We start from the raw sequence: 21,062 nt of genomic DNA on the forward strand, positions 1-21,062 counted from the left end.
TCTGTTTGGTTTTCATCGTCGATGTTCGTGCCTGATGAAATGATTTATTTATCCCCCAGGGGATTACACTATAGGTGCTACTCTCTTGTATACTGTCCATTATCTATCAACGTTTGCTGTATTATCTGTAAAAAAAATTAAAAAAAAACATTGTCAGCCTAAAACAAAACATGAAATATCTATTTAACCCGAAATAAAATAATTGCTTTACGATCTGAATAAAGGTCAGAATAGTTCAACCAAGTTTTTAAAACAAAACTGTGCTGCTTCGAAAGAAAGCAATGGTCAGTCATACAGTCGTATTTATCAGATGTCAAATAAACTTCAAGAATTTAGGGATAGGCCTAATTTCCTTTTCGTAAAATAAACTCTGCTTCCCTGAAGCTTGCTGCCCTCTTACGGTATTTAGTGGCATTAAAGGTTGCCAAGGTGATAGCAGATGTCTGAAGATGCTGGAAATGTCTATCTGATGCCTGAATGTTGCACCCATTATCCTTCACTCAAGTGGGGGTTCAGTTCTGACTCTGCTCAAAGTGCAGATTGAGCCTTACACAATGTTTCACAGTAGTGATGGCTCAGCTCAGCCCTCCAAAAAATGAAGTGCTGCACAGTGCCACGGCTTCAGCATGAGACTTTGGAGCCGTTGGCTGGATAGAGGCAGTAAACATGTTTGAAAATGACAAGACTCAGGTGATTATACAAGAATAACTTGTAAAATTACTTGCAGACTTACATGAAAACCTTTTTTCAACCTGTCAATATTTGTTGCCAATAGAGATCATTTATTGTTTTATGTACAACCGCGTTTGCAAGTTGGGACGCTGTGTAAAATGTAAATAAAAACAGAATGCCATGATTTGCAAATCTCATAAATCAATATTTTATTGTATTACCAAAGACAACGTATCAAGTGTTCAAATTGAGAAATTGTATTGTTTACGTGAAATATATATTCTTTGAATTTGATGGCAGCAGAGTTGTGTGCTAAACTGACCTGTCTGCTGTCCAGACCTGTCAAATTTGCCGCATCATGAAACAAAAAAATATGACAAAGGAGACCCTGAACTGTTGAGCAGCTGAAATCCTATTTCAGGCAAGACTGGAACAACATTTCTCTCAGAACTCCAGAAACTCTTCCCTGAAAGAGACGTCGTCTGGATGGCAGCATATGTTGCTCCAAAACTTGAATATATCATTCAGCATTAATGCTTCATTCCAGATTTTCACGCTACCCATGCCATGTGCACTAATGCATCCCTGTACCATCACAGATGCTGGCTTTAGAACTGAGCTGATAACAAGCTGGATGGTCCCTCTCCTCTTTAACCTGGAGGATGCAGCGTCCATGATTCAGAAAAAAAAAAAAAAATTTGATTCATCAGACCTCAGGACAGTTTTCCACTTCGCCTCAGTCCATCTTCAATGATCTCAGGTCCAGAGAAGGCAGCGGTGTTTCTGGATCATGTTTCTATCTGGTTTCCTCTTTGCATGGTGGAGTTTTAACCTGCATTAGTGGATGTGGCGTTGAACTGTGTTCACAGACAATGTTTTTTCAAAAGTGTTCCTGAGCCCATGTAGTGATTTCCCCAACAGATTTGTGTCCGTTTTGAATGCAGTGCTGTCTGAGGGCTCAAAGATCACGGCCATCCTCTAATGGTTTTCAGCCTTGTCCCTTGTGTACACGATTTCTCCAGATTCTTTGAATGATATTAAGTATTGTAGATGATAAAATCCCTAAAATAAATTCTTAAAATTTTTACATTGAGGAACATTATTCTTAGATTGTTGCACTATTTCTACATTTACATGTTGCTGTCATCAAATTCAAAAAGAGCACTTATTTTTCATAAAACAATACAATTTCTCCATTTCAACACTTGATACATTGTCTTTGGTCTATTTGCAATGAAATATGGGTTTATGAGATTTAAAAATCATTGTATTTGTTTTTATTTACATTTTACACAGCGTCCCAACTTTTTTTAGAAACGGGGATGTATAATGGTAAGCAATATGCCATGTGTTATTGTTTCTGTTTGTAATTTAAAGTGGTAAAATGTTATGACGTCACAAGAAAAATCAAATCTAGTATAAAGAGACACAAACATGTGAAACTCAACCAAACTTTGGATTCTTGGTTTTATTGAAGCCAGGGGTCTGATAAACATTTATCTTATCTTTGTCGGCGTAAGAAGCTAGAATCCACATGGCAGCTTAGAGGCTACAGAATTGTGTTAAAGACATACAATCAAACTTCTGAATTATTTCCAGGACACAAAAATGCAGCCAGCCATGTGCTTACAATGTCTTGATATCCTGAATACAAAAGGACTGGAAGCAGAAGCTCAGAGTCTCGTAGTAGACTGTCGATAGTGGTCGAAGGCAATTCAGTAAAGGTGAAGAGGCAGTCGCTTACGACTGACATTTGAGTACAAAAGTTACAACAACGGTTCATTATTCAATTCTGGGAGTAACATCCAATCTTTACAAAGAGCAAGTGCAACTTTGAAACCCAGCAGCATGAGAGCACTTCATTCCACTCAGCTAAATGCCAAATTTAACAAGTGTGGCCACGGATTCTCAACAGAAATCAATGAGGTTAGTGACATTTTGAAAAGCCTTGTAAACAGGGGCAAAAACAACATTTGACAACAACAACAAAAAACAGGCTCAAGGGGGATATAAACACAAACAAGGGGATAAGTCATGAGCAAAAAGGACAAACCTGAAAATTAATGGACATTTTTTTGGGTTTATCTCCTTCAAGATGTGCCAAAAACATCCATAGCAAAGGTGTCATGAAAACGATTACAAGACTGATATTAAATTTGAAGGGGTTATTCCATGAATCGCCACCAGGGGCTCCTTTAATAGCTTCGGGAGCAAATGCAGGTAAATAATGCATATTTACTGTGCATGTTAACCTATTGGTTCATTACTAAATGCTCTAAAATGGCAAGGCAAAAGAAAATATGCATTGTGTATATTTAACTGTAGAAACAGGGAACTAATATAAGTGTCCAAGGAAAAGTGCTTATTTCAACATGTGGCAGGGTGCTGCTCCGGGCTGCTCTTAAATTGTTTTCCATCCCCTTCAGCAAAACAACCCTCAGGTTCACATTCCACCCGGTCACCAAAAAAACAAAACGAATAAAAGCTTCATTTTGATCAAAGTAAATCCATCATTTTGACAAATGGATAAAACAGACTTGTTGTCATTCCCTTACAGAGCAAAAAAAATGTTAAACCCAAATGGCAATATATTTGTAGAGCAGTTCAGAGAAATTACCAAAACCTACTGTAACACAAGTATGGTTGTTTCTGTCCCGACAGACTTGAGTAGCCATTTCTATTATTTTACAGTGTTATGCAAAACAAGGCAGGTCTGATGTTTGGAGTGCAAGGGCTCCATGCAAACACAGGACAAAAAAAAAATGGCTACTGGTTAATCTTATGGATGTCTACCGACTACAAACGCAGAAAATAGAGACTAATGCATCTTTGGTTCCATGTCCCAATTCACTCCAGGTTCCATTTATTTTTGACATTATTGGAATAGCAAATAGCTACTCTCCTCAGACTTGCCATTAATTCTGTAAAAGCTACCGATGTACACTATCCATAGGATTAAGTAGGATCTTGCAAACAGACTTAAGAATGACAATGTGCACTTAATTAATTCTGATCACGGTGTCATGAAACCATAAATATTATTACAGATTATTTGATATGGTACAGTATAATTGCTTTAATTAAAAATAATAGAAATGACATGAGACAATTAAGCAACCCCTTAAGGACACAAATGAGTAAAGAGCATTCCTGTGAAGGCAGGGTGCCTAGAGCGAGACAAACTGTTAGCTGTACATTGAAGGCAAAGGTTGTCATTTTAAAGGGCACTAAAAAAAAAAGGGCCAGACAAAAAGACCTGACTGGACAAATAGGTTTCCTACAGGGATGTTTCTACAGCTACTTCATGTAGAAACTGGGAATGTTTTAACTGACATGTGAAGTACAGTGTGAATAAAACATGAGAAACCAAAGGACAGTGATGTCAAACACTGGAGGATACAATATCTCATTTTGTACGAACCACAGTAAATAGTTGTGTATTTTGGCTGCAAAACGAGTGGTTTCAACCACAGCAAGTCAGGGGGAACTCAAAAAGTTCCATCATGTGGTTTCTTCTTAATATTAGCAGCCTTTACAGTTTGTTTGAAGGCATTCAATCTATTAAACACTATCAACTAGGCCACAGAAATCGTATTTCTGAAAAATAACAAGAGACCACAGGCTTGTTGTACATTAACAAAAATGTAAAACGAAATAAATTATTTGGATGACAAGAAGTGGACAAACAACCTTTTAACCGATGGTGCTACAGTGCATTTCCTCTTGCGCAGACAAGCACCTCTACTATGACACAAACAGCTAACTGTGCGAGGCACTTAGGAGTTACAGTAGGAAAGATGCTGCCCTCCCCCCTCCCCCAAATATACACACCAGTAGCTAAAGAAGCAATTCTGCTGCAACCTCGAAGCCTCTCAAATCCCAACCAGTCGCATTTAGTCAAAGAAGCTATTTTCAGAATTTGGACAGAAATGCATTTTATACAAAAATCAAGTTAACCTGAATATTTTTTTTTTTTTATTATTATGTATATTTACAGAATCCTTCGAGATGACTAGGGAAAATTATGATACGCTATCAGCTAAGTGGACATGTCATATTAGTGTCATGATGTCAATGGCATTTTAACACGTCATGTGATACAGATGAATGTTTCCTTAAACCAATAAATGGTGCACAAAATAAAATAAAAAAAGGAGGAACTTTGTATAAATACATCAGCATCATATCCAACATTTCTTTTTTTTTTTTTTTTTTTGTGTGCAAGTATTTCAATTACTTTTCTCAATGAATAGATTTTATGTTTAAATAGCTTTCCAATCGCAACCAAATTCCTCCCATGAGATAAGCTGAACCAGAGGCCACAGGACCAGTATACATTTACCATTCCTTGAACCCACTAGGAGAGTTTTGCCCCAGAAACTGGGGGGCCCGCAGCCCAGCACATCGGGCTGGCTGCCGGGGAGCGTGCACACTTTTCCATAAACTGACATCCCTCACAAAATAACATTTAACAGTGGAAGAGAGGACAGAAATAAAGCCAAGCCTTCAGCACCTCTCATCTCATCAACAGCTCCGTCTCCGTTCTCTCTTTCTTTCTTTCTTTCTTTCTTTCTTTCTCTCTCTCTCTCTCTCTCTCTCTCTCTCTCTCTCTCTCTCTCTCTCTTCCCATCTCACCAAAACATCTGATAGCATCTGAACCTCATTTGGTGAAACCACTGTGTGTGCTGACTGATATAGGTGTTGGGAATTTGGTCAATTTTTTTTTTTTTTTTTTTTTTTTTTTTAATGCTCACATGTACATATATGTTTTTCCAGAGTATTAACGCAGTGGACGATGCAGCTGTTTTTGTTGCCTTCACGCTTCGTTCTCTGTCGGCGGTGGTATGTTGTTAGCTGAAACCATGGAGTCTTGTTTGCGAGTCATCCTGTCCAACTCAGCCTGGACATCAGTCAAACCCGGCTTCTGCCCTTGGAAAAAACAGGAGACAAAGCCCAAAAGTAATCTCCTGTAGCTTCTGTGTGTGTTCATAAATGAACAGTTTTCTATGGGCAGCAAGCAGATGGATGGGGGTTGGATGGCGATGCGTTTCCATGCTGGTGATTGGCGGCTTGTTGCCACGGTTAACACACACATGCAAAATGAGTCAAAGGGACCATGTGCTCATGCGTTATCCTTTCAGCTGGGTCTCCGAGATGTTTACAATGCTCAGTGCCAGAACCAAAGGTACATGTCAGTGGTCACAGGCAGACAGATGAGTTATGCGATCATTTCTTCAACATTTCGCTCCGTACATTCACCGATTTCACAAACAGTATCTAGGTTAAAAAACAAAACTAATAACAACTGTTGACATGCACAACAGCTGAGGTTACTCGAGCAGAACAAGAGGTAAATTAGTTAAGCAGCAGAGCTGTGGGATATGGCATGGTGTGAGTGACATTTAGTTTCATGGGGGCACTTATGAAGGGTGGTTTGGTTCATACAGGCCTGTCACAAGTTTCCTCAGCTGTCAGAAGTTCAGTCAAAGAGGACAACTTTTCTTTTAACCTTCTCACTCAGACTGTAGAGATAAAACTCCAGACAGCAAAATGGTCTCTAACAACAAAGGCCTTGTTTTCTAACTTCTAACCGTGTGCTCTGAGATGAATCTAAATGTGCACGATGCTGTACTCTACAACACTCATTTTCCTTTATAACTGCTTTGGTAAAAACTGACAACCTGTAAGAAAGAAGGTTTTTTAAAAACGTGAGGCTGTCATTTTCACTGACATCAGAGGTGAAACCACTGGAATAAAAGGTTGTACCTGTTTTCTTGGCGGACCCTTGCACGCCAGCTCCAACTGCTCCAGCTCCTGGGCTCCCCGGGGCTCCGGTCTTTTTACTCAACAGACTGTTGAAGAAGTTAGCCAGCACTCCCTCATTGGCAGCCCCCGCTGCAGGAGAAATACCTCTGCATTAATCAAATCTGAATTTCTTATCAAAGAAAGCTGGATGGAGAAAACACCTTTTTAATGAATAACTTTTACACATTCTTACTTGATACAAGCTTTCACCTACTACACTTAATTACTGAGCAGCTGGATACCTTCTCCAAACTAAGACCGCTGAGAACACAGGCTGATGATTTATATGTTATCTTGATTTAATCATTAACATCACCTCATGGTATCATGCCAAGTTAGTACTCTGGGGTAGCTTCAATTACTTCTTTCCAAATACACATATATTATTCCTGAAGTTGAAGACAAAATCTCTAACTCCTATCATGTGGTGGGGTCGAGCATTCATAACACCCTCTCTCTGTAGATCTTTGATATTAATAGAGAAACACTTCCCAATATGTCCTTTATCAGGATACAATGTGTTGATAAGCTGCTACAAACACAGACAACTTTACTTTGTGAGCTCTAAGTTTCTTTATTCAGAGTAAAAAAAAAAAAAGCCCAAAAATCCTTTAAAGTATGAAACTTTAACTCCACTGGCATCACGAGCCAAAACCACAACCAATGAGGATGATAACACTTCTATTAAATCTAGTAAAAAGTTGTTGTTTTTTTTAAGTTAGAATACACAAGCATTTAATAATTGACTATTTCTTCCTTCTTCTGGCCAGCACAGGAGATGTACAGGAACCCACTGGTGCATGAATTATTCTAGTGTTACCTCTTGGGGGCAGTGGTGCATCACTAAAGGAAAACTTTGTTCAGCTGAAAGATCAAAGATAAATGGAAAGGGCTGCAATCAAAGCAGTTTTGGGGGGTCCAAACACTGGTTTCAATGATGAATATAGATGGTGAAAGAGAATCCTGAATTCACAGAAAAGGACTGTGCAAGTCCCTTGAACAAACTCTCCGAACTAGGCACTTAAAAATAAATTCCCTTACCTTTCATGTTGGGGTCAGGCTTTTTGACGGCAGCCATCGGTGAGCCGCTGGTTACAGTTGGTTGGCCGGCGCGACCCGCAGGCCTGGGAGACCCTGAAGCTGTCCGTCCTGGAGACTCCTGAGACACAGAAACCAGAACAGTTACGTTTGTCTGTCTAGAACAACAAATATAATGTGCCAAATTGAAAAAATAAATCCATCTATTACTTAAGATTCCACATTCGAGGGATCTGAGGACACTTACTGTTGCTCCTCTTGTTGGTGTGGCTGGCTGCTTTGATAACAAAGACTGTAAAGAAAATTTAAAAAAAAGTTCACAGTGAATGGCTTGCTTTAGATGTGACTTATAATTCCAACAATAAGTTTTTATATATTCACAGTAACCGATTCACTTCCTGGGAAAAAAAAAAAAAAACTCATTTGAACTTGATGCAAAGAAACTTAAACAAACAATATGGACAATCCTCTAAAGTGCAAAGTGGAAGCTTAGGTTTTTTTGTTTTTTTTAAACTGGCCTTCCTAGTTTATTTAGCTAAAAAAATAGGAAGTAATGTTACTCGTCATGACACACGAGTGCAGTATACAAATTTGTTTGCAAAAATGGCCATTCATGATCACCACAAAAAAACCTGGTCCTTTGATCAAGCAGTTCACCACATTTTAGCCAAATCTGTTTGTAGTTTTTGTAATGTATCTTTGTCACAATCTCAGCGGCTGCTTACAGAAATCCTAAAATCCACAACAAAGACGGACACATACCTGTTGCTTCATCAGGAACACCTGCTCGTCCTCTGCATTTATCTCTTTGTCATGAACCAACTGTGAGGAAGAACAAAGCAGAAAAAGAAAGCCATTCAAAATAAGAGGAGACTTAAGAGTTCAATGGAAATATGCTCTGAAATACTTACTGCTGTAATGTTTTGATGTTAACCTTCAAGTTTATTTACATTGCCATACCTTTCGTACTGGAGGATTTGTGATAAAATCTTCAAATGGATCTTCAGGTTTGACTGTTGTGAGGTTTTCATGCAAAATCCCAATTTTCTTCTCATTATCCCATCCAGACGGACTAAGAAGGAAGGAAGAGGCCGTTCACATGCAGTGGGTGGAATGAAAATCTGTTGTACATTAGTGAATACTTCCTTGGAATCAAAATGAGAAAAAGTTTTTGGTGTGCCACAACATCTGACACAAAGAGGGCAACGCACACATTGTGTGGTTAGAAACAGTAACATAAATGTTATAATTATGACAGTCCTTTTTGGGACAGCAGTGAAACCATGATGAACTAAAAAAAAAAAAAAATGTACAAATCTCCGGCTTCACTTACATGAACACTGCATCCTTCTCCACCACTAAGGCAGGTGTGATGAACTGAAAGTCATACAACTTATGTACTATATATTTGTAAAGCAGGCCCAGGTTCTTCTCCTCTTTGACTGACGTATAGATCAGGCCAGCTCCATCTATTTAATTCAGTTAAGGCAACTGAGCAGTTGTTTGGGCAACTTCATAGATGGTAGATTGAAAATAAATATCAAGGGCTATAAAATAAAAAAAATTAAAAAAGGAACTGAAATATGACCCGTTTCTGTTTGAACAGTCCATGTTATAAATATAACGAGCACTGTGATACAGTTACAGACCATTATGCATGAAAGGATACATTGTAAGCAGAACCGCCTGATGTGGGACTGGATGAAATCGAAGTGCTCCTCTCTGTAGTCATGCTCCTTCTCTAGTACGCCGACTGCATCACACTGAAGAACGAAAGAGTAAAAGAGGCAGAGAGATAAATATTTTAGTGACAGAGACAATAAAATGTTCCCACTATCGAGGAGAGACACAGGCGACACACACATCGATACATTCAGCTTTCAGGGCTGTCTATATTCTACATGCTGCTTTTCAGTCAGTAAGACAGAACTCTGATAAGCAGAAGATGAACAGACCAACTGTTTTCTTGTTGTTTGTGATATCAGTCTGCCTGGTGACGAGCGTTTGGGCAACCACCGAAAGTTATCTGGTGCTGACAGTGACAGCAGGTGAGTGAGGTAGGGCGGGGCGGGGCGAGGGCGTGCAAATTTGCAATTGGAAAGCTCTCAGACAACATTTTCATGTGTGCTGCCTACTGAAACGTTCCCTCGGGGTTTGAAGTGGTTGTGGAGCATCAGAAACATGATAAGAAGTCAGAACATTTCATGTTTTTTTTAAGTATCTATTGCTAAGATGAAGTGGTAAACTACAAATAAGGGTCTTAAACAAAGACTTTTTCTACCAAGCTGATTCAGGTTTTTTTCTATACAGAGAAAAAAAAGGGGACATTCACCATTTTCTAGTCACAACTACCATGTGAAGCTCTGCTGACGGCAGTGCAGTACCTTTTAGCACAGTCTTAGCCCGGGGGGGGGGGGGGGGGTTAACTAGCAAGTATAATGGCAGCTTTTTATTAGAGGATACTGCCTCACAAAGCGCAACATAAAAGTAAAAGCATATATATAAGTTAACGTTAATGTATCAGTGGGGGAAGGATGGACTCTATATAGGGTCAACCTGCTCACCCTGTTGGCATTTCAAGAACCCATCAAATGAAACCAGGAGTGAGGGCAGCTGTCTGGTTGTTAAAGAAGACTTTGTTTGTCTCAGGCAACCAACGGCTAGTTGGAGACGTACGCATCTACTGGCCAGAAGGGGGTTGTAAAAGATAGTTTAGAAAATCTATGGATCACGACTGTAGGTGGTTCCAAACCCATGGTCTGAAAATATCTCTGGACTTTTCTGAGGTTGTTGTTGAAGTAACAGCACTTTGAGGAGCTCTTTGAAGCAAACGGACAAAAACCCTCTGAGCAGAAAGCAACGGCTTGTTGTCATGAAAACAGATTGCAGGTATAATTCTTTAAAAAAAAAAACTGTAGCGGCTGCATGGACACGCATACAAACAGCAACCAACTTTTTGTGTTAGCAGAGGTTGTTGTCTTATGTAGCCAAAGGAACAATATTATTGTCCTGCAATAATGATTAAGTATTCCACCCTTACAAATGTCCTACCAAAGACATCTCTGAAAAACTTTGATAGATTAGTAAACCTTTTATAGCAATGCAAAAACACCAGTTGTGTTTAGACAAGAGTTTAGGGCTTCACACATAATACCTTTTGGACTTAAAGAAGGGTTTACTGTACCTTTGTGCAAACTATTAGCACTGGAATGCCCAGGTTGTGTGTGAGTGTGTTGTCCCCAAGTGGTAACACAATGGCCTCGTCTTCCCCTGCTGGTGGGGCCCGTCGCTGTGGGGAGGATGGGGAGGCATCCTCTGGTTCCGTGTACTCTTGGAAGGCTTTCACCACTAGGGGAAACACAAAACAACTTAAAGATTAGTGAACAAGGAAAAATGAAGATTAGTTCAGTTTCCAATATCTTTATCTGCCTCGCCCTTTCTCCTCTCTGATTAATGATCATGCTTTGTCTTATAGGCTTAGTCATCATGGCCATAAGCTTTTTCACCCGCTTTTAATGCCACAGTTTTTATACAATAAATGAGTTGGTTGTTTTTTTTAAGTGTATTTTTTAATACAAAAGTTTTTTATGTCAAATGTAAATATATATATATATATATATATATATATATATATATATATATATAAAGATCTCATCCAGTTCCAGTAAGCAGAAATAAAGATCTGAACCAACAGTGGTCATGAGGAGCAGGGTCAACCTGACTCTCTCCTCCTTGCAACAAAATAAAAATGCCCTTCTTTCAACAATTGGTATCAGCTTGTCTGTACTTTTAAATGCATTCAATTTCATTACAATAATAAGATAAAAACAGAATAACTCTCTTTCAGAATACAACAGAAAAGCAAAATGTATACAAAGTAAATGATGTGCAATTAAAAATATGGATAACACAAAAACCCAGAGCTGACCTTAAAGTTCTGATGGTCTGTCTTTAGCGTCTCTGTAGCTCCCACATGTCATATTTTAAGGGCCACGTGATCTTTGCTGGTACCTTTGGTGAACCTACTGACACACTTGGGGCTTCTGCAACACCATGATGCAGAACTATGAACCTGGTTTCATAGAGCAGCTTTGATTGCTGTGCACAGCCTTAAAATACAGTCTGTCCCCCAGATTAGATCATAGCGTCAACACCACATAAATGTCACTTGACTGGCAAATTACAAAATGACAGCTTCTGCCCAGCGACTTTCCAAATTTAAATGTGTGTACAACAAGTAATTGCTGTATGTGTATAGCGTAATATCACTGAAAGATAATGTTACATTTCCACAGTTATTTTACAGGGTTTGGGTATAAAGTAGAAAAAGATAAATAAATGGCATCCTTCATGCTTCTGTTGTTCTGCCACAGCTGTCCAGACATTCACAAAGCTGCAATGTGAGGCGGTGGGGGTGGTGGGGTTATGTGCAGGAAGCTTTGGCCTACTTCCTTAGGAGCTTTGAGAATGCAGTCAGGGACACCCACAAAGCCAAATTGAGTTGCTGTTTTGAGTCAACCCTTTTCCTTCCAGACATGGGATTTTGTACATGGGACAAGAAGTGGTGCTCTAAGCAATCTAAAGAGAACCCCTCGTGAGATACAGGATTACACAAATCCAGCAAATATGCACAAATAGGCTCAAGTATGTACATTAAGGCACATGGACAGTAATTACATGCAGATTTAACACCATCCAAAAGGAGGATTTATGAAAAACTCTGGATATTTTTTTGTTTTGTTTTTTTACCCAACCAAAGCTTAAATGCAGATATATAAAGTACAAAGACTGACACGGAACAGAAAAAAAGGGAATGGCCGCTAAAAGCAGCGAGACCTTCATCTCATCCTTTCTGCTTCATAGACATGGAGCCACACGGGGAACGATGACTGTAGATGTGGCACAAAACTAGGAAATACTGAACGGAAACAAACAGGAGACCTGATAAATAAGGCGTTAATCAAAACATAACAATGTTCACTTTACTGACGGTGTTTTAGATAAAGCCGTATTTTGACTGGTCAGAAAAAAACCTGATTAAGAAAGATTATAGTATCTACTAGCAAACACATCCAACATTATTTTCAGTAGTAACCCTGGGGCCTTGTCTCCCCCACAGCAGTGTCTGAGGAAGCAGTGGATTGTGTGGTTGGTTTAGTAGCTTTGACACGTGTATTCACCATGATTTAAAACCAGCACGGGGTGAGTAAAGGATGTTAAAAAGAGATTGAGCGCCGAGTGTCACTTTAAAATGAAACAAAAAAAATTCACAGACAGACTTTGCCCCACTAGGACCTACTTATCTGCTCCACAAACAAAGGTGAGGTCAAAATACATCGGCGCTGACTTCTCAGCCTTCAATAAAATAAATATTCTTTCTTTAGCAAACGTACCTCGAAGAATATATATACTTTATAGAAACAAAGGACTGGACCTGATGTCAATAAAAGTCTTTTCTGGCCAACTCTGTGTTTAATAAGCAAATTTGAGTCTTTTTGCTGTTTTAAGGCAAACTCAAGTTTTGCATTTTAAACTGTTTACTACTTAATAATACTGCTTCAAAACAAAGCAGTCCAGATGTTTGCCTTCACAGACTAGCTACAGAAACTGCCGCTAAGAAAATGATTGTCTCGTAACTTCCACACAAGCCACTGAGTCAAATATTTCTCATTCAACATGCAGTAGCAGCAGTGGGTTGATCCTGTAATTTGGCCTGAGACGACTCCAGGAACCAACCTACTTCAGTTACAGCACAGCAGGACTCAGAACGTCCAGCCCACTGACTGAAATCAGACCAACTCAGCTTACGTCCTTTCCTTTTCCTGGCGCTGCCGTAGGAGGGGAGGGAGCCATGATGCAAGACGCCTGCAACACTCTCTGGACAAAAGCCACTCAGACACACTTCCAGTCTGTCAGCTCGTCTCAGTCACTACACACTCATGTCCACAAATACATGATCTGACTGGGTCTCACCAATCTGCTACTTTAATTAGAACCGACATGCTTAAAGACGGTTTAACAGGATGACGGGACTCGGCTCAACTGAATGTCCGACCATGTCAATGGGCGGAGTCTAAACATTTGGCCAAAGAGAGGAAGTAGAAGGAACTCTCAGGAAATCTGACAAACCTAAAGTTAAGCTTCAAAAACAGACCAAATTGTAAAGATAAAAAAAAAAAAAAAATTTTTTTTAGAGTACTGACAATCAAACAACAACATTTCTAAGCAAACAAAGGCTCAAGCTAAGATCTACTGAAAACTACGCTGCATTGTATCTGTCAATGTTAACAAACACAGTTACTTGAAGTGAAGGAGATTAGCACAGCAAGTTCAAAATGAGAACCAATCCTAACTCCTTATACCCAAAAGTGTTTGTAGTTAGGAGTGCTTTTGTCACCACTTGGTGAACAGCTTCATTTTTCCTTCACAGATTTTGCAGCAGGCTACTTGTTCGCACTCGTCTCCGTACGGGCGTGTTATATGTTGAAAACACCGCTGAACCTGTGCTGTCAAATTCACCTGCAGTCATTAAACAATTAGACTTCTCTGTGCAAAGTTCTCTCAGACTTTTAAGAGTAATAAGTGTTGAGGCAGACAAGAAGCTTCTGCACAGCCCTGCAGGCTGAACTGACTCCTCTAAAGAGCAACAATCTTTCCAAACACAAAAGTACTGTTCATAAGCGAGCGATGACCAGTTCTAAAATTAACAAGGGAACAACATCCGAGTGCATCACCCTCATTGATCTGCAGAACTTGCCTCCAGCCAGAGCACACAGCTGAGGATCATGGGCCTCTCTGAGGATCCATGACCATGTGTAATGTTACACAGTGTTCGTCTGCCATGCAAATCAGCAACCAAGCTCTCCTTGTTCCCAGCAGCCAGTCAGCAAGGAGTCTGGAGCTGATTATGCAAGACTCCCATTGTGCCCACTCTGGGATGTTTCAGGCACCTTTGCTGTGTACTGCTTCTTTTTAGCTCTTTCCTCTAATAGACAATTCAGCAAAATGTATGCATGTGATGTTTCCATTTTGAAGACATAAAGACACTTTACATCAATCTGTGGCCCGCTTTAACAAAACCAAGACACATTCAGATTTATGCTACCTCTTACAGCATTTTAACTCACAGTTATCAATCCATACATCAAATTCAATTCAATATTCTGTTTTAGTATTTTATGTTCAATTTCAATTAAGAATGGTCAACCAGGGAAGAAGCAAGCTGTATGATAAAAAATGTACATAACCTAATCTGGGAAATTCGACTACTACTGAACCGTACAATAAAAACCGGATATCTTAGAAGTACCCTTGACCTCTGAAAATGTGACTCATCATGGTTAAATATCCAGCAAGAATAAACTTCCGCAAACAGGAGCTACGTTTTCAAAATAAAAGCCTGGTGTTCACTATCAGTGCTCACATAATCAAAGCTGTGTTAAAACTGATGTTTCATTTTGATAACATCCACAAAGTTAGTCAAGTGTGGGTGCAGAAAGTCAACCACTACTTACTCTTCTGCTCCAATTCTCTCATGTCCTCTGGAGGAATCTTGAGCTTGTCAACATGGTCACGTAGCACGCTGGCCCACTTCTGCAGCGACTCCATAATGGTCCAGGGCCGCGACATGTCCGCAACAAACACGGCTAGACAGTCGGGTAGTGACTTAGTGGTAACCGCAAACTTAAGAAGGCCTTTGTGGTATAGATCCCCATCCAGGATCCAGACGTTACAGCGAGTAAAGTCTGCAAAAAAAAAAGAAGAAGAAGAAGAAGAAAGAAGCAGGTAAATAGAAGCAACACCGTTACCGTTTGAAAGCACTGTTATATTGCCGAGGCTACATCTACAGAAAAGCTGCTGGAGGTGAACTCACCATCCCGCTCCTCATCGTGGACATTTAAGTACAGATACTCCAGCCCCCTGCCTTTCTTGTTGTGTTCAGCTTCTTGAAGTTTGGCCATGAGTGTTGATTTTCCTGATCCATCCTCACCTGCAAGATATTTTATTTATAATGACATCTTAAACAACAGTAATTGTATGATGTACCAATGTGACAATGAATAATTCGCTTTAATACTCCTTTGTACTAGGAAAGCATATCCGGACACATTCATTCAAATGCATAAAAAGGGCACACTGTCACACAAATCATCTCCGTCAAAATCGGTGTTTCTCACAGTTTTGGGCCCATCCCAAATAAACACCACCCCGCCCAAAACCACTTCTCATTAATGTTGTGTTCATTATGTCTTCGGATCAAAAAAAAAAAACGTGGATTGCGGATTGTTGAATAATTAGAGACATTTAAATATGCAGTGATTCCCTTGTGTCCGTCCACTCCTCTTTGGGTAGAGCCCCGCAAACACACAGCAGAAACACCCGACTTTCACACCTGTGGTGTTATAACCAATACTCACCGAATACCAGGATGTTTTTTCCTGATGGCAACTTTGAACTCGATGTGGTGGAAACTTCACTCAGTATTGAGGTCCTAAAAGAGGAACGAGACTTTATAAGAAAAACAGGCCGATGTCACGTGTGAGTTAGATCACACTGACAGCTCCGCATCCGGAAACAGAAGTGGATATCAAACAGCGGCCGGTCAGCTGACGTTAACCGTTACTTTGTTGTTGGCCCGGTGACGAGTCCACGACAACAACAACAACAACAACAACAACAAAAAACAAACAGGAAATGGTAAATCCTCTCCACTTGACCGGCGCGTTAGAATTAAGTAGCTCATCTGAATCCATGAAAACATGACAAGTTAAAGCAATAACAGAGGACGGTGGATAATGACCCACGCTTCATAAAACCGATATTATTATTTCAACACGTTTCGATTAATCGGTTACGCTGTCGGCTAGCTTGTTAGCTGGCTGTACCCTTCATAAAAGGAGCCTGCAGCTCTCGTTTTAGTCACGAACTGTCAAAAGCCCCCGCTGGACTCCGAAAGGCTCTCTGGAGCTCGGGACTCGCTCGACAACATTTACTGTGTTTATATATATATAAAAAAAAAAAACTCGCCCGACGAACAAGTTCACCAGGTTAAACTACAACGCAGCTTCGGCTAATCAGCGGCTAGCTGACCTGCTAACGTGACTGCTAGCCGGGTGGCCGGTGTCGGAGAGGCAGCAGCCGGCGGTGACAAAGCAGAACCGCGGCGGCTGCGCTTCTCCCCCCCCGGAGAGGGGCTCTTCGACAAGGCGTGAAGTCGTGTTAAAAAAAATAAATTAAAAAAAAAAGAGTTGCAGAACTTGCCAAAGGTTTTGTCCTTCTTCCTCTTCGTTGTTATTTTCTGCCCCAGCTGCGCCCGGGAGCTGTTTCTCCAGAACGGGAGCCATCTTCTCTCTCGACAACCACAAAGACGAGGCCCCGCCGCTGCTCGCCCGCCGCTAAGCACCGCCCTCATACAAAGCGGCGGAAAGGGTGCGTTAGATTCGCTGACCGGTGCGCCGCGCCGGGACTCAGAATACACTTTTTGGACATTCGACTATTAGTTTTCATTGTTTTAATAAATATTCTTACGAAGACATACTTTTATGTTGTATCGTAGTAATTACATGTATGTAAAAGATTATTTGGCTGTTTTTATAGTTCAAACATTGAGGGGTGGTGGGGGGGGGGTCAAACCATCGAGCGGTACCTCTGGCCACATCCCAATGCATGATGTCATAGCTTTTTTTTTTTTTTTTTTTTTTTTTTTTCCCTTCTTTTAACAGCTGATAGAGGACACCGTGATAATCATTACCTTGTGGATAAAATACTTTCAAGCTCGGCTCTCTATGATTCAGTGTGAATTGAAACTGTAATTTTTGTTTCTACAAACGTATTAGTTAAGTCAATCCATTCAAGTGGCATTTTGTGCTCTCTTCAAGCATATTTGTATTTCTGCTAGAAAAAAAAAGCAAGGAATTGGGGGTTTGAGAGAGGTTACGAATGTCCATCAGGCCATAGATACACCTGAACACATCACTGATTCAATAATATAAGATGTGTATGGGGTTAAGAAACATAAGTGTTGCAGAGACTGCACACACTTTGGTTATGTGTCACCAGCTTTTTGTTCAGTTCTTTGGATCAAAATAAATCCAGTAATATAAATTTGACCAATTAATTTGGAAGCTATCCGAAACCTTGTAATACGTTTTATTGTGCCAATCCAATTTCCACTAACCATCAGCCTCCCAGAAGAAGGCATTGTTTTAACGCCTGTTTTGTGACACATAAGACCATGTCATGCCAATGCATTTGCAACACAGAACAGAGAAACAGGCAATAGGGATGAGTTATATCAGCATTGTTGGGCCTGAGCTTGACCAACACAGTCTTCCCAAAACGGCCAAACAATCCAGCGAATAGGCTATATGATCATTTTGTGACAAATAAATTCAATGCAAATGTTGTAAAACAATAAGTGTCCAGTAGATGGTGCTATTGAAGCCTGATTGGGCAAAAGTGCGTCTTCACCTATTTTCAACCTCTGTTTTGATCATTAATTCTAACAGATTAACTAATGACTAGGAGGAATTTAATTCAGAAATGCCATTGAGAAAATGAATAATATTGTAATTTGTCTATGAAGACGATTAGGAAAAGGAAGTACAGGCCTTTTTCACCACAAGCATTTTGAATTGTAATAGCAGGAATAATCAGACCCACCAGACCACTGGTATTATGCATGCTGTTCTCAGCCATACCTTATTGAGGCACAATGCAAAAAAATTGTGCAAGGTTAACAATACCAAGTACCCATGGATAATACCTACTTAAAACCATGGGACCAATAGGCCTATTAACACTGCTGACATTTTTACTTGGAAATAAGCAGCCACTAACATGTACAGCACAGTTAACACCCAACTCTGATAAAAACTCATGGCTGTCATGAGGAGAATATCATTACATTATGTCTGTGTCAGACCCTTTATACACTTAAGTTTCAGGTATATTTCACACAGTTTCTTAGAGTTGTGCTGTTCCCATCATAATAACCATGTAAAAAGTGACTGTAAATTTTCAAATGAACAACATTTTTTATTTCTTATAATACATTTCACTTTTGTCAGTTAATTTATATATTTATGAAAAACATGAATCTGTTAAGAGTATACTCGTCCTCTCCTTTGGAGCTGTACACACACACACACACACACCAGTTTGGCACAATCCTGCACACACTCGCTCTGGTGGTGAGCTGTTGGCCAGTTGTGTTTTACAGCGCCCAGCACCTGTTTCTCTATTTCTTTTTGTTTCTTTTGTTGTGTCAATCTAGGTCAACTGGCTGAGGAGTTGCAGACAGATGAGCTCTGGACATTAACACAATGACTCTCAGGGATTTTTCCAAGGCCACCCCACATGTGTGTGAGTCCTGTCTGTGTGCAGCAGGGTGGTTGGCTGGCTGGGATGGTGGTTACACTCCTGGGAGTGCATTCCAAAGATTTTGCATCATGTGAAAGTCAGTCTTTGCTGCCCCTTTGTCACTGTTTAGCTCTGCTACCAGCAGAGAACACAAACAAGGCTGAGTTTATTTTCTTGTTTTCTTATACAGCTAGAAAGCACAACTTTGTGTAGTCAGAAAACGTAGATAGCAAAGCATTTTAAAGAAGTTATATACACATGTTGTACATCTAACAAGATTGAATACATACTCAAAGTTGTTTTTTCATGTTTTAAAAAAAAAAATTGTTTCTGTTGCAGTTACAGTTGTCTTTAAAGATATTTTCTTATATTATTGTCTGGATTTTTTTCTGGTCAAATATAGTTCACTGAATGAGGGAAGAATATTTAGTATCATCAACAGAAAGCCACAGCATTTTGTTGAAAATCTCACAAATCACAAAAGACACTAACTATATTAACACTACAATTTTGAATTGTATTTGCTACATCTTAAGTGTTTATTGCATGTCATTATTTTCTTAATGTGTTCTGCATCTCTGCAGATGTAGTGTTGTGCAATTTAGCTCTTAGAACAGGAGATGGGGCTGTCTCCTCAATAATAATGTCTGTCTGGTTTTAATTCTGTAAAACATGAGTGAAAAATGTAATTATTTAAAGATCCCTCCATGGGAACATTGGAGGGAGAAAAGAAAGAAAACAAAACAAAAGAAAACAAACAAACAAAAAAGACATCGTAAAAACTGAAAAATAAAACGTTTAGATGCATTCAGACAGAGTTGCTGCTTTAATACCACCTGTTTTGATGCGTCAAGAAAACATTGCTCTTTTCATTATGTGAATATTTCCCTCGAGCAGACCTAAACCATGACTGACCTGTTTGCCTGCTTTTCAAGTCATTTGTGATCAAATAGCAGGTTGGGCAGTTTTGAGGGATGTAATAAAATCATCAGTCCAATTGTTATATGATCTCTGCTGTCTTTGTTCCAGTTTCACTGAAAGAAAAGGTAAAGAAAAGCATGTTTGTGTAAACTGTCAGGAAAATCCCATCTCACCTTTCTGGAAGTGAGGTGAGGCTGTTTGGCTGAGCATGTTCTCGCGGGTGTTCACAGCTAATAGCACTTCACACTTCTTGAAGATTAAGATCATGTTGTAGAAAGATAAAATGCCTTCATGTCCCTTGTTTATTTGATGAATATACATTGTAAATTATCAATGCTTTTCAGACATCTCCCCCTAATGTGTTAGAGGCTTGGTTCTTCTGAATGCAACAACATGTTTATCTGGAAGGGTCAGTTTTCATGAAGTGTCACCCAGACTTGCTTTGCTCCATTAACACTTAGAAGCCAAATAACAAAGAGGCGCAATGCTCCAGAATATTTTGCATATTTGCAGCAAATATTTGGTCCCTTTTATATTACCAATAAAACCAGCAACCATATATTAATTTAAAGCAAGGCATGCAATAACACATACTGTACATACTCATGACAGACTGCTCTGTATATGTTTATAATGTCACATGATTAAGACTTATTAAGCTCACAGTCCAAACACTGAAATATCAATATCTACATTGGCTATCTACAGTTTACAAATCTAGAAATTTTTTCAGTCATGTAGACTCAGTTATTAAACAAAAATAAAATCAGTTTGCTTTATATTTTATTTAGAACCATATAACAGCATATATTGCTGACAAACAAAGGAAGAAAAAAACCCTCAAGGAATCAATGCAATGTAAGCTACTATGTTGTGTATGTGTGTGTGTGTGTGTGTGTGTGTGTGTGTGTGTGTGTGTGTGTGTGTGTGTGTGTGTGTGTGTTCGGTGCGCAAGTGGTTTTACCGACATAATGCTTCTTGTGCATAATTTATATTAAATCAATACCCCTGTGGGGGGACCGCTAACATGATTTCCCATAGAATTACTTTTTGGCAAAGCAAGAGCAGGGGAAAAATGTAATTTTATAAAACGTAATAAGTGGTGGTCGGTTCATAAATCGCCCTAAAGTCCCCAGATGTATTTCTGCAAGGGGGAAATATGCGCTGTAGTGGGTGTGTGAGGGAGGGGAGGGGTTAAAGATGGGGAGGGTATAGATTGCAGAAGGAGCAGGATTGGGGTTGGCTGAATTGTGATAGCGACAGAT

General features: G+C 39.6%; 1 protein-coding gene across 2 annotated transcripts; it reads right to left on the minus strand.

Annotated features, from left to right (window-relative positions):
- Positions 1–2,120: 2,120 nt before the first annotated feature.
- Positions 2,121–16,905, minus strand: dync1li2 (dynein, cytoplasmic 1, light intermediate chain 2). Of its 2 annotated transcripts, none has more exons than XM_069173435.1 (13): positions 16,777–16,905; positions 15,933–16,006; positions 15,389–15,505; positions 15,030–15,260; positions 10,700–10,863; positions 9,185–9,278; positions 8,849–8,984; positions 8,476–8,587; positions 8,278–8,337; positions 7,763–7,807; positions 7,519–7,636; positions 6,439–6,567; positions 2,121–5,601 (listed from the first exon to the last, which is right to left on the minus strand). In XM_069173435.1, exons 1-13 carry the CDS (start codon positions 16,857–16,859, stop codon positions 5,489–5,491), a joined length of 1,476 nt encoding a protein of 491 aa, XP_069029536.1. In that variant the 5' UTR covers positions 16,860–16,905; the 3' UTR covers positions 2,121–5,488. The 2 variants fall into 2 exon arrangements, with proteins under 2 accessions (XP_069029536.1, XP_069029537.1); XM_069173436.1 differs by having other exon boundaries at positions 5,390–5,596.
- Positions 16,906–21,062: the final 4,157 nt, after the last annotated feature.

The sequence above is a fragment of the Embiotoca jacksoni genome, unplaced genomic scaffold (assembly GCF_022577435.1).
Source record: "Embiotoca jacksoni isolate LCO1_2020_lvr unplaced genomic scaffold, fEmbJac1.0.p SCAF_6, whole genome shotgun sequence".
Lineage (NCBI taxonomy): Eukaryota > Metazoa > Chordata > Actinopteri > Embiotocidae > Embiotoca > Embiotoca jacksoni.

Coding starts and splice junctions, on each gene's coding strand:
- dync1li2 (XM_069173435.1), bottom strand. CDS start 16,859: ATGGCTCCCGTTCTGGAGAAACAGCTCCCGGGCGCAGCTGGGGCAGAA. Junction 16,007..16,776: donor GAAGAAGGACAAAACCTTTG/GCAAGTTCTGCA, acceptor TTCCTCTTTTAG/GACCTCAATACTGAGTGAAG. Junction 8,588..8,848: donor GAGAAGGATGCAGTGTTCAT/GTAAGTGAAGCC, acceptor CTTCCTTCTTAG/TCCGTCTGGATGGGATAATG.